At 40.4% G+C, this 13,999-nt stretch overlaps 1 protein-coding gene across 2 annotated transcripts; it reads left to right on the top strand.

Annotated features, from left to right (window-relative positions):
- Positions 1–482: 482 nt before the first annotated feature.
- Positions 483–12,925, top strand: dgkab (diacylglycerol kinase, alpha b). Of its 2 annotated transcripts, XM_062398987.1 has the most exons (24): positions 483–643; positions 1,525–1,606; positions 3,253–3,329; positions 3,729–3,873; positions 4,245–4,319; positions 4,440–4,489; positions 5,258–5,332; positions 5,515–5,631; positions 5,763–5,880; positions 6,114–6,202; positions 7,458–7,568; positions 7,669–7,767; positions 8,188–8,238; positions 9,082–9,155; positions 9,414–9,488; positions 9,572–9,657; positions 9,740–9,829; positions 9,933–10,093; positions 10,265–10,329; positions 10,430–10,520; positions 10,638–10,818; positions 10,984–11,104; positions 11,777–11,837; positions 12,017–12,925. In XM_062398987.1, exons 2-24 carry the CDS (start codon positions 1,534–1,536, stop codon positions 12,095–12,097), a joined length of 2,166 nt encoding a protein of 721 aa, XP_062254971.1. In that variant the 5' UTR covers positions 483–643; positions 1,525–1,533; the 3' UTR covers positions 12,098–12,925. The 2 variants fall into 2 exon arrangements, with proteins under 2 accessions (XP_062254971.1, XP_062254979.1); XM_062398995.1 differs by lacking the exons at positions 483–643; positions 1,525–1,606; positions 3,253–3,329 and having other exon boundaries at positions 3,733–3,873; positions 4,058–4,319.
- Positions 12,926–13,999: the final 1,074 nt, after the last annotated feature.

The following is a 13,999-nucleotide window of genomic DNA, read 5'->3' as shown; positions in this document are numbered from 1 at the left end:
GCCCAGTCCGTTGAGCTGATTTGCAGAATCAATTCAATGGTCATCTGCATTCATTCAGATCTGCTCATTCTCTCTGTTAAAGCTGGAGACCGGAGAGCTGCAGACCTCATTCTGATTTTCAGACTTTAAGCCTCAGTATTTAGAAAATGCGTTGACTCGTTGGAAGGGTACAATGGATGAGGGCGTGTGTCAGTGTGTCTGTGTGTACTTGCTTATGTTACCTTGTCAGGACCAGTGGACCTCATGGCGACCAAAGGTTAAGGTCAGGGTTAGCCATGAATTGGTCATGGCTATGGTGAGTGATGAGGTTTTGGTTAGATTATCAACAATTCATGGAAGTCAATGCAAACTCTCTCTTGCAACCCTGTGTGGGTGCGTGTGCGGGCGTGCGCGTGCTTGGGTGCGTGCAAGCGTGAGGCGGGCACACTAGCAGTGATTATGGCTCAGAGCTCCTCCTCTGCTCATTCTTAATCCCTTATATCCGCTAATACCGCAGCGCACACATGTACTCAGCTGCTGTCAGACAACAAACCAAAGTTCTGTGGGACGGAGCTACACGTGTGGGACGCTTTTTATTGACCACTGCAGAAGTCTGAGGAGCGAGAGAGAGAGAGAGAGAAAGAGAGGGAGAGAGAGAGAGCAGGTAAGAAGACTGAAGATCCCTCCTCTTCGTGTGTGAGTGCCTGATCACCTGTCCACCTTAAATCAGTTGTTGCTGTCAGTGGCTCTGGCTTCCAGATATAATCCTGTCTGATGGATGTGCCCTTTTAATCTTAATTGTTGATTTCTGAATTGCTTTGCTGAGTGGAACAGCATTGTGCTGATTAGAGTACAGAGAGCAGAGAGTTGAGCTGTGGTTAAGTTTACAATAAATATATCCTCAGCCAATAATGACTTTTCCTGTTTTTCTGCAGGTGACATTTAACTGAATGGATTATCTTTGTTATCTTTGTCATGTTATGATTGATGTGCTTTTAATTTCAAATCCTCTCTCTGTTAAGCACTTTTTAAGTTATCATTAATATCATGTTGTTATTAGTAGTTCATAAGTGCCTGACGCTCTGCAGATCACTTGCAGCTCCTTTCTAGGTTTATTGTGGCCAGTTCCTGATGTTGATTAATTTTGTTGCACACCTTTCCCCAATCCCCATGACTTTAAAGCTATTATCAACTATCTGCATACCATTTGCTATATTCACAATAATCCATTGTGAAATGTTCACTGCTGATGCTTGTAATTCTTTAGTTATCAGATGAACCCCAGACACCAGATAACGTGGGTGATCAGTATCTTTCAACCAGGGAGTGTCTGACTTACAACCGTTTGTGTGCAGTTCAAGGAATGGAGGCAAACCAGTTCCCATGACTCACTGACACATCGAGGGAGCATGTCCTATATAACATAAAATGCCACCTCCTTGTTAAACCTTTCTCCCTGTTTGTGCTCCTGCATGGGATGTTTACATCCCGGTCACCTCCCTCACCGTCCTGTCATTTTGTTTGTTCTTATCTTTGCTCACACAGCTGATCAACATGGCCTCCCCCGACGACACAGATAGCTCTCTGTCTCCTGTGGATTTTATCCAACTGCAGCAGTACATGGAATGTAAGTTTAACTTTGGCACTTTACATCATTTCATCAGTAAGTTGATATTAGCAGCATGTTAATACTGCATGTAACACATTACATGTTCATCTGAAGGTGAGCTTTGTTGATGTTCAGTCTGTCATCAGTACTTGCAGAAAATCTCTCTGGAATGTGTGCAGCTGCTTTTAACTACAGCAATCAAGACTGAATCTATGCAAAACTTGTATCATATGCATCACAGAATAAAAAATATAAATTTACTCACATAAATACATAGATTTTTTTCAAGCACTACCCCTTTGGTGCTGTAACACAAAAAATATCCCCATGATTGGATTAAAAAACGATATCTAATTTTATTTCATCATATTTGATTAGTACTGAGTACTAATACAACAGTTTTAGTTACTTTTCTTGAGGGGTTTTATATATTTTTTCTTTGTACTTCTACTTTACTACATTCCAGATGGAATTATGGCAGTTTTTTCCAGTCCATTTATTTGACACTTATAACTTATTACATTGTTGATCATGATTTCCCATGCTAAACATATGATAAGCTCATTAAACATATATTGTTTTAACATGTGCTATAAATATCAAATGTATTTACATACATAGATAACATAGGAAGAGAGTTTGTGTGAAAGCAACAGTTCCTGCAAGAAGACTTTCTTAGTTCAGCACAGGTGCATGAAGAGAAGTCCACTTTAAACATCTGTGCATACTTTGCTGCAGAGACCATGAGAGAGGCCGATGCTCTAAGTTATAAATGTGGACACATGGAACAATATTTAAAACAACATACAATAACATAACTTTCAGCATTAACTGTTCAATTAAAGCAACTCATATTCAAACAGAGTGAAACATCTTACAATAATCATATTGTATCACGGGTCACATAATCAGAGAAATATGTTTCTTTAAAATTGACCTAAAATTTGTGAGAGACTGCTGGTAAGCTGTGGAGATCTGTCTTACACAAGAAGTGAAAGCAGCAGATGTGGCTAAGTGGACATTATCATTATAAAAAAAACGACTGAGGAAGTTCTCATTCATGCACCATTAAATACAAAGAGACGTCACATGTGCAATGTTCTCTGGAGGCTCATTCAGCATCAGAACAGAAACACAAACAGCAACTCTAAAATGTAAGTGCATCGCTCTTGAGCTAATGCAGAGTTTGATAGACCTGTTGACAGGAAACAGAGAGGGGCTAAACATATGCTGCCTTCAACTGAGAGGCTTTGTTTGAAAGAAATTAAATGGGTCTGCATGCTTTTAGCGTTAGGGTAAAGAAGGGGGGGGGGGGTATTTGTACTGTTGGATAACAGAAGAATGGATGATTGCACCTGCTGTTCTCTGGCCCTTTAAAAAAGCTCTGCCTTGTGTCAGCAGGGCCAGGAACCCAGATTTAATGCAGGATACACACAGTCGGTCCATGTCCATGATTAAGTGATGATCTCACATGTTTCAGCTCGGCAGGTGTGTGTAATCAATGTGTGTAACTAATGGCCGACAAAGAACCAATTCACTCAACGAGCTTCTCTGTTCTCACTTGTACTGTGGGGTTTTTCATCAGAGCAGATTGATGTTCCGATGGCACAGGGTCACTTCAGGTGGCAGTGGCTTTCATGTCCTGTCAACTGTTCTGTTTGCAGACAGCAATCTAAGGGTGAAAGATGTGATCAAGGAGTTTCAACCTGGAGGTCGACTGGCCCAGCACAGCATGGGGAAGGTCAGAGACTGTCCTAGTAGAAACAGATACAGTGTTTTCTGCACAGTTATAAATGTGGATACATTTTACAAGTTCATTATTTATTGATTGTTATAAATGTTATTGTAATGTTTCTGATGAAAACAATTGTTGCAAATATGGTGGAAATCATGCTTATTTCTCATTAGTAAATATAAATGTCATTATTAATTCAATATTGGAAACTTAATTGTACATATATCTTGAATTCTCTGCTTGGCTGTTGACAAATTTCTCTTCGTCTGCACTCAGAATTTTGCCTTCATTTAAAATGTATTCATTTTATGGTTTCTTTAAAAGAGCATGACCCTAAATATAAACGTGACATTAACATCTTGTTGTTATGTCTCCTCTGACACCTGCTCCGAATTCCCTCCCCAGTGCGTTGACGCAGTGGGTTTCAGTCTCTTTCTCAAGACGTACCTTGAGGTTGATGAGTTTCCTGCGGATTTCTGCCAACGCCTTTTCCACTACTTCCAACGCATGGAGCAGGATTGCAGCACAAAGAGCCCACTGCCCAAAGGAGGTAAATCATTCTGCGTGTCTGAGCAAATGTTCAGAAGAAAAGCACTGAGCTCAGATGGTGGTTCGGGGATGCAAGTTAGAATATAAAACGATCAAAGAAAGACAATTGCTATAAACAGTTTGTCCTGTTGGACCCTTTGTCTGACACCCACATATTTGTTTGTCTGATGTTTTTCCTCTTGTAGTGCTGCGTCACAGGAACAAGGATGTAGGCGCAGCTCTGGAGATTAGTGCACCTGTTCCAATAACCAGCTTTGATCAAATATGTGCTTTTTTTATTTTATCAGGACCTAAAAAAAGTGGTTTTGGCTTTAGTGATGTAATGATGATTCCTGTTTGGTCACAATGTTCTGCACATCTCTTTATTTTCAGAAGGGGTCTTTCTTCGCGATGTGTCCTGTTACTTCTCAGTGCTGGAGGAAGGACAGCCTCGAGAGAAGCTTGAGTGTTGGTTTGATCTTTTTTATCTACCTCAATTTGTTTATATATATATATGTTATGCATGATGTGCACGCCTGTAAAATGAAGAGACATTCGTTGGATCACTGATTCTGTATTTGCTTCTAGTTACTTTCAAACTTTATGACAAAGATGGCAACGGACTCCTGGACAGTTCTGTAAGTTCAAACTTTTCACAAATTCACAGAATATTTGGAATGCTTTCGAAGTCAATTACAACAGTGAACACATGCACATTCATTCAACAGTTTGGTTTTGTCGACAATATTTTGCGTTGGGGTTATTGTCCAGTAAATTACAATTGCTGTCTAAAATATAGAGGTCTCAGGTGGGCATCTTATTTTCAAATTGTTTAGTCAAATGTGTGCGAGCAGCACAGAAATGCTTCTGACAGGGAACGTGTAGCTAATGTGTTGTATACTGTTTATTGTTAAAGTTGCTGACACAATCACTTTACCTCACCCACAAATAGGTCCTAATCATAATTCAAAGTTAGTTAATACATTTATCTTGATGCTCCACATTATGTCCTTACAGTCCAGTAAATAGAAGCCAGCTAATTATGTAAAACAAGAAGTTATTCAATCCAAAGGAAAAATATATAAACAGCTCTCAACCTCACATCACTAAACAAACAAAGGAGGGGTGATTAAATGTGTAGACCCAACTGCACTTGGACTGAATTTACAGTTATAGTCTGCAGATAATTTCAGCAAAAGTCCTCACAATTGTTAACTAGTTTAAAAAGGATTTCAGTGATCCACAAGATTTTTTATTATGTGGTGTTTTAAACCTGATTGAATGTTTGCATTTGGATGTGTAGCACACATCATGATTGTCATAGGTTCCTGTACTTTGAATAGATAAGATCTATAAGGCCACACCAATGTCCACTGTGAGTGTAAACTGTGTTGTCTCTCCATCAGGAAGTGGATCGTATAATCACCCAGATGGTGCGAGCTGCTGACTACCTGGGCTGGGACGTGGCTGAGCTCAGACCAGTATGAATGTCTTTTTTTCATTTTAGAACTGGCATTAGCTTTTAATTCTGTCACAAAATGGCTATGAATTTGCTTTCTGACACGAAAAGAGCTTCAGTGCAGCAGCGGAGAGCTCCAGAAGCTCATGAACACGGTACATGACGGATGACTAATAATCAGGAGATGTGATTGTGACCGTGCAGGTGCTGAAAGACCTGATGAAAGCCATCGATGTGGACGACAGTGGCACCGTCACACTGGAGGAATGGCTGAAGGGAGGCATGAACAATGTGCCTTTACTTGTTCTGCTTGGACTGAAGGTGAAGAACATATTCAATGTACCAACCACATTTCAGAGTTTCAACAGAGCTTTACATTGCTCATGCTCTATTTTCTGTTTTCCTTTCAAAAAGTTCTTTTTAATGTATTATTCTCTCTCCCCCACCCACAGATGAAAGAGAAGGACGGGCAGCACATCTGGAGGTTGAAGCACTACAACAAGCCAACTTACTGCAGTGTGTGTCAGAACATGCTGCTCGGCATTGGAAAGCAGGGACTCTGCTGCACCTGTAAGAGCTCACAGCTGCCAGTAGGGGGCAGACACGTACCTCATACATAGTTAATAAATAAGTAAAACTAAACTAAGGAAGTCAAATCTTTACTCGTGTGGATAGTTTTCAGAGTAAAGGCAGGTTTCACCACATAAGAATACATGTAATAATAGAATCATAAGATACTGTGGAGAAAACATTGTGTTGAATTCCGTCCCTTTTGTAATTTGGGTTTATTTTTCCTCCCACAGGTTGCAAGTACACTGTCCACAATCAGTGTGCCAACAGGAATCCTGCACCCTGTGCTCGCACCTTTGTCAAATCCAAAAAGGAGATCGGTGTAAGAAATCACAACAATACTTTTTCACCACTGGTGTTTTCTATTTGTCAAATTTTTTCTCAGTTTTAAGTTAAACTAGAGTCTCACCCAGTAGAGTCCCCTTATGAAACAGTATTTAAAAAATGACTAGATCCAGATCTGGAACAAATTGTACACACTGAGAACAAAATGTTGAAAATCACCGTATCTCACAGTGTTGAAGAAAGAAAATATTATAATCCTGAATTTGCCCCTGATCTGGATCTGTACCAAAATAATGGCTTCTTGGTTGATGCAGACCACATCCTTGTGGTAATCCCTCCAGTAATTTTTTAAGAGATTATTTTACATTTCCCAGGTTTTTAGTAGAATACATTCATCGCAATTCTCTTGTCCCTGAGCAAACCAAAATGTCAGTGAGGCTGAACACATTATCAACAGAGAGTATTACGTGCATTACTCTGTAATAAGTTCAGCCCATCAGTGTTTTAAAAAAAAAAAGTCTGCTCCCTACATCTGTTTAAATGTCCTAATTTTGCAAGGACGTAGACGCTGATTTTGTCCAGAACCGTGTCACAGCCTCAACTCACTGCTTCACAATATCATTATTGCATCTCAACAGTGAGCCGCCCAAAATGTTTCATTTGCTGTGCCACGTTTTAGTGGCCAGTGCCCTTCAAGGATATTTGATTTGGTGACGCACGTCTGCCAAGTCGATGGTTATCCAGAAAGTCATAAATCTGCAGTCGTCTATAACTTTAACAAGCAGTCAATAATTATGTAATTCTTTCCTGCAGTCATTCAGGGCTGGATTGTTTTGCTGGCACCACAATGGCAAACATGAACATTGTTCACCGCAATGGATTTTATTAGCATCTTAACACTTAGTCCAGATATTATACAAATATGTGAAAACAGCATTGGGTGATTGAGTCACTTATATGGGTGGAGGAATGGTGAAAATAACTAGAATATCCCGCAGAGGAGGCTCAGCAGTTGCCGTATATTCAATCAAGCTGCACCAAATTGCACAGACTCATAGATATCATATATATGATTCCCTGGGAAATTGGTGAAATTCCCTGATCTGCTCCCTGATCTGGATCTGCCCCAAAATAAAATTGTATTCTTCCCTGACTCATACCACATCCTTCTCCCAAGTTTCATGTTTGTAATGCTGCTAACAGCCAACGCACAAACAAATGCTCCTCGGGGGGAGTTAATTTGTGGGTTACACCGGTGGGACCTCACCTCTCTCTCCTCCTCTGTGTCTCAGGTAGCGGCTCACGACTGGATCAGAGCCGACTGCAAATCTACAAAGTGTCGGATCTGCCACAAGAAGATCAAAACTTTAGCAGGGAAGCGTTGTGCGTGGTGCCAGGAGATGGTGAGGACTGTACATGTATACTAAATATATGTATACAGTAATGCATGAATTACATAGAAACCCTTCTTTCCATGATCACTGAGTCCTGTTTCTTTTTAAGCGTCATGATGAGTGTATTTTCTCTCGCTCGTCGCCCTGTGACTGTGGGCCACTGAAAGATCACATACTGCCTCCGTGGGCCATATACGCCGTCTCAAAGGTAAAACTAGTACTCTCACTCTGTAGTGTGCACACGTCCGCCAAGGCCCAACAATCCTGATGAATTCAATCTAACCGTACCAAATGCACACATTTATTGATAACAGGCCCGTAAGTATGTCTTAACATCTCAACATTATTTCCTGACAAATTCACAAACATTTCCCCCATTTCACTTTAATTAAATCCGCTCCCAAAGTGAATGCCTTCTTTCTTGGCCCATAACCCAATCTTCTACCAAGTTTTATTAAATGGGTTTCAGTCGTTTTTGCAGATTCCTGCTATCAATCAGACAAACAGCGGTAAAACAATAATGAGCAGCTTAGGCATAAGATAAATATCAAGCCCATAAATTTTTTTTTAAGTTTATTTATATTATTGCTAGTTAATAATCTGTTTAATGAACCTTTGATTCCTTCAGGAGAAGGACACCAGCCTGTTGAATGTTACCCCTGATGGCCACATCCTGCAGGTCTGCCTTCATCTGATCTTCCTACATACTTAAAATGTATTTTTCAGCTATGCACACGTGTCTTCTGCTGGAGTTCTCTTTCATGTTCTCTGCCCAAACTAACATCTGCACATTGCTGCTTCGAGCAGGATCTCCAGTTTTAGTGATTACTCAGTATAATTTTCATGTTTAGAAAGATTAAACTGGAGTCTCTGTGGTCTATTCGGTTCAGATCTGTCATGGACAAACACAACAGTGGTGGGTTTTTCTGCATCTGCACAGACAAGCTCTCTGAATCCAATGCTTAAACTTTAGATTTTATATTTTTAATATCATTAATAGCGCTTGAAAACTTGAAAGGTGCAAGTTTGTTGTTTGCCTCCCGACAGAGAACAGTAATACGACATGATAAGAAGTTATCACAGCCAGAAAAGCAGCGTTATCCACTTTTTTACTACACATGTGTTCAGTATGTCCCAAACACCTGTATTTGATACATGGCTGAATATATTGATTAAAGACATATTAAAGAGTATATTTTTGAACATTCATTGCTAAAATATTTCAGTTGAATACTTTTACAATAATCAAATATCTGCTGTTGCCATTACAGTATGTGAGAAAAGCTACTTTTACTCTTAGTGCTAAACAGGACACAAATGGACTCTGCATTATAAAGCAACAATATGAGTTTGAATGGTGATGATGATGCTGCCTTAAAGTTTTAGGTATTTTTCAAACAAAGTAAAAAACATGAACACAACCTGTGGTAGTAGATTGAATGGTGTCCACACAGTGAGACGTTGCTTTTTCTAGATGAGTTAAATAATACTGTATCTTCTTCTGTTCCACATTTCTTTTCAGATTGCTCCACTTCCAGACATCCACCCTGTGTTGGTGTTCGTAAACCCCAAAAGTGGAGGAAAGCAGGGTGAGAGGTGAGCAGCTCAGAGTCTTGATAGTGTTAGGAGATATTATCAGTATTATTAGGAGATATTATCAGTATATTTAAAATATGTTACCAAGCTTTATGTGCAATATTTATACCAAACAATCTGTTGATATTAGTTTTCCTCTTGGAACTCGTGTATTATTAATAGTTCCCCTATGATTCCCAGCCCCTAAATATATTAAAGTTTTTATTTCCCCTTTGAGTTGATTGGTTTTATTTCCTTCTGTGTCTGTGTTTTCTGCAGAGTGCTCAGGAAGTTTCAGTACCTGCTGAACCCCCGTCAAGTGTACAACCTGTCCAATGGAGGTCCTGCACCAGGGTATACCACACTCTCACTGCTCTGGGCCTCGCAGTTGGTCTGTTTGTCTTTTCTTCACGTTGACTTTGACTTTCATCTTTTAGACTGCACTTCTTCCACAATCTGCCGGACTACAGGATCTTGGTGTGTGGAGGCGACGGCACCGTTGGCTGGCTCCTGGACGCTTTAGGTACAGCAAGTCCTTCTGGGTTTCAATGAGCAGACTGAGACGTCCTTCTCCGAGGCTAAATGATGTGACCTGTGAATTTCAGACAAAGCAGACCTCCGGGTTCATCCTCAGGTTGCCGTCCTGCCTCTAGGTACTGGGAACGACCTGGCTCGCTGTCTACGCTGGGGCGGAGGTAAAACCATGATTGCGTTACCTCCAAACCAAAACTAGTATCCCCCAGGATTTGGCACTGACATCAGGGGCGTATGCTGTTTCTATTTGTAACTCCATGGAAGGCTACGAGGGGACTGACCTGAGGGAGATCCTGAAGGAGGTCGAAGCCAGTAAGCTGACTCCCATGGACCGCTGGAACATCCGGGTGATACCAGGAGACTCTGAAGAGGCGGGAGACCCTGTACCAAATGTGATCATCAACAACTACTTCTCTATTGGAGTCGTGAGTATCTGCAGTGCACACACCTCACATAATAATTGATTGATTTATTCAAGCCTTTGACGGATATCTATCTGCAAAAAATCTTTTAATGTCTTCCTGTCATAAACATAATGTATAATTTATTGCTTCTAATCTGATTTGACATGATTGTGCTTGTGTCCATTTGAGCAGGATGCTTCCATTGCTCATCGTTTCCACTCCATGAGAGAGAAACACCCCCAGAGGTTCAACAGCAGGTGAGGACTTACATTACCTGTGTGAGTGTTTTCCTGAAGAGTCACTGTCCCTAAATCAGGGACAGTGAAGTTCTTTTTGTTTTCTCTTTTTTTTTTTAAGGATGAAGAACAAACTTTGGTATTTTGAGTTTGCCACTTCTGAGACCATCTCTGCCTCCTGCAAGAAGCTAAAGGATTGTCTCTCGATTGAGGTGAACATTTCTTCCACAGTCATTCTATTGTTTCACCAGTACCAATGATATGCTAACGCTCAAAGTCTTGCTTTACTTACGTATAAAGAAAACAACTTGTTATTGTGCCTCCACCAGTGTTGTGGGAAACAACTTGACCTGAGTCGCATTTCACTGGAGGGCATAGCTGTCCTCAACATACCCAGCATGCACGGCGGCTCCAACCTCTGGGGCGAATCCAAGAAGCCTGATGGCTTGCCAGAGGCGGAGCGCAGTGAGGTCATCACTGATCCTGATCTCCTTAAAACGATCTCACAGGGTGAGGCTTGAGTAGTCGGGCCATCTCTACTTTCCTAAACCACTTTACACACAGGGTCCAAATATTGGACCACTCCCTGACTACTCTCAGGCAGATGTAGTCATCCTGTCGACTCTAATACTGATTTAATCTCTCTGTTCTTCTGTGTGTTCCTTCACTCTGCAGACATGAGTGATAAGCGTTTGGAAGTGGTGGGGCTGGAGGGAGCTATGGAGATGGGACAAATCTACACTGGACTGAAGAGCGCTGGGCACAGACTGGCACAGACGTCTCAAATCACCATCAGGTTGTGCAATTTTACCTACAGACAAATATGTCAAACATTCAGAAAGTATACAAAAGATTACACATCCACTCTAGGGGCTCAACAGAACCAAAACAAACAAAAAAAGAAGACAAAAAATGTCTGCACACCAGTTGAGGCTCCCAGAAGCTTTTTATTTTCTTGTGTAACATTTTAGGCACAGACCCTTCTTCAGACCTCTGCCTGAAACCTGGGAGTACATTTTAAACTGTTTGGAGCCTCAACTGGTGTGCAGACATTTTATTCTTCTGATAAATATATCAAGAATACCCAACAATCTGTTCCTGTTATTTTATCCGTCTTCTTGTGGTCCGGTGTAAACACACATTTGGACATGATGATGGGGCGGCTGTGGCTCTGGAGGTAGAGCGGGTCATTCACTTAACAAAAAGGTTGGTGGTTCGATCCCCGGCCCCTCTAGTCTTCATGATGAAGTGTCTTTGAGCAAGATACTGAACCCCACTGCCCGTTAGGGCTGTGCCGACAGTTTAGGTGATGTGTGATGGAAAAAACACTGCATAAAGAACGTGTGTGTGAATGGGTAAAGTGTTTGTTAAGAATCCCTGTATGAATGCAGTCCATTTACCATTACTGTGTTCACATATAATTGGTACAGAATGATTAAATCTCTCTGTTTCTCCTCTGTGTGTGCAGGACACTCAAACCTCTGCCCATGCAGATTGACGGGGAACCATGGATGCAACCTCCTTGTACTGTAAGTGTAGTTCAGGCTCAGTCATTGTGTTTTGTGTTTAGAATCTTTGAAGACATTGGTAACAACATTGTACTGAGCTACATCTTGAGCTCAGAAAGGAAACTTAATCATACAGATAACAGCAACATTATTCCCATGACTGTTACACAACATTGTCTTATAATAATCTACTGTTATAGATCCACATAACCCACAAGAACCAAGCGAACATGCTCATGGCTTCACCGACCAAAGCATCCTCGTTCTTTCACCTCAAGTAAAGAAGTGTCTCCACTGCGTCCTCCAGTCTCCAGAGGGTCACAGCAGACCACCTGTATAATCATGACCAGGATGCAGCATGTGTATTTTAAGAGGATTTTGATTTCAGAGTGTGTAGTTCTGTGTTGTTATAGTAATTTAAGTGTGTATGTGTGCTTTGCACTTAATCCTTGATATGATATGAACTAAGTCAAAGTAAAGACACCTGGCACTTACCCAGTAACCTCAGTGACAGACCAACGCCGAAGTGCAAATCTCACCACTCAGTCCGATCACTGCCATTGTGTGCCAACTTAAATGTAACGCAACTGTCTTTTGTTTTTGTATATACAAGAATAGAGTATATCACACATGTCTACAGTATATAATTAGGAGTATATATCTACTTCATTCATGTTGCATTAGCTTCTTCTGTGCTCAGTCAAATTTACAGTGGTGTCTTGTTGGGTCTCACCTTTGCTTCCTAATGCAGCTTTGTTCTGGACGTCAGCAGCTTAAAGCAGCTCACCTTACTCTCCATGACCTGTTCTGATGTCTTTCAGTGTCAACAAAGATATAGAATATATTCATTCCAGTGTCTCTTCTTCACTGTTTATTAAATACATGTTGATACGTGTACTATAATGTACTGTACTACCAGTTGTACTGAGCTGTGCAGCGCAGCCTCTTGGTGTATTTAATACACATAAACAGTACTCAACATAATTCATATTGATTTCCTCTGTGTTGTTGTGCTGTAACTTTGCAGCATCTTTGTAGCAAGCTTCTCCTGCTGATTGGTCGTTTTGAATATGTTCACACAATATACATAAAATAATTATTGATTCAAATTGTGACAAATGGCTGCATACTTAAAGGTCACAGCACTACACCTGCTTTCAGCAAAATAGAAGAAGAGGATGAATGCATGTTAAAAAACATACAGTAAAAAACAATGTGTAGCATTTTTCTATGTGGATCTTTGTCAGGTCTCAACAGTGCTTGTATTTCGTGGTCACTTGTGTATTTATGTGAAGTTTGATCTTGATGCAATGTTATTTTTCATGCATCCCACTTATTGAAACCATAGGAGGCATAATGCCTAAAGCATGAAAACAAACCTTTGGATCAAAGTGGGAGGGAAAGCAGGACGACTAATCCAGAGGGTGTGAAGAAAAGTGCCAGCAGCAAAGGTTTTGTTCCGTGTACATCGAATGTGCGTGTTTGTGTGGGCTAGAGAGACGTGCTTGCACACTTGTTGATGGAGTGTCAGACATTCGGAGTCGCTGCATCGTCACTGCACCATTTCTTTCCATTTAAAGGGGGCTTTTCTAAGTTGCGTTTCTTGGGGAAAATATATTATAAATAATATGTTAAAGACCTGTATGAAAACTGTCCTGAGATAACTTTTTATAATTATGGTATGATCCCTGTCTCTACAAATAAACTTAATTGACTAACAGATGTGAAATCTAGTTGGAATTGCTGAGAGTACAAATCATCTGATGTTGACACAGCCAGACTGATTGATTTCAGGTAAATGTCACTCATCTTGACAGGTAAACAGCTTTTTTATCTTTGCTATGCTTATTTAAGTAAACACAAAGAACTTAACCAAATAATATATTTTGAAAGTAAGACTGTTTTGTTATGGTTATGATGGTCAAGAAATAAGCTGTGATCAGGCTTCAGCTGCGTGAAAGGCCTAAATCTCCAAATAGAACTACAACCTCTTTCTAAACAGTACTTTGGTAGCAAAGTAGCAATATAACATTGAATTACTCTATATAGCACTGGATAGCTGAAGCTATAGTGATACATCATAATATTAACATACATATTTTTTACTGATGTGCTAAAAGACTTTGAAAGAAGTTTTGCAGATTAAGAAGTAAAATATTTGTCACTGGAATGTAGCTGTGGAT

The sequence above is a fragment of the Platichthys flesus genome, chromosome 2 (assembly GCF_949316205.1).
Source record: "Platichthys flesus chromosome 2, fPlaFle2.1, whole genome shotgun sequence".
In the NCBI taxonomy this organism is placed as follows: domain Eukaryota; kingdom Metazoa; phylum Chordata; class Actinopteri; order Pleuronectiformes; family Pleuronectidae; genus Platichthys; species Platichthys flesus.
The sequence above is the reverse complement of the archived record's forward strand: the minus strand, read 5'-3'. Positions and strand labels throughout refer to the sequence as shown.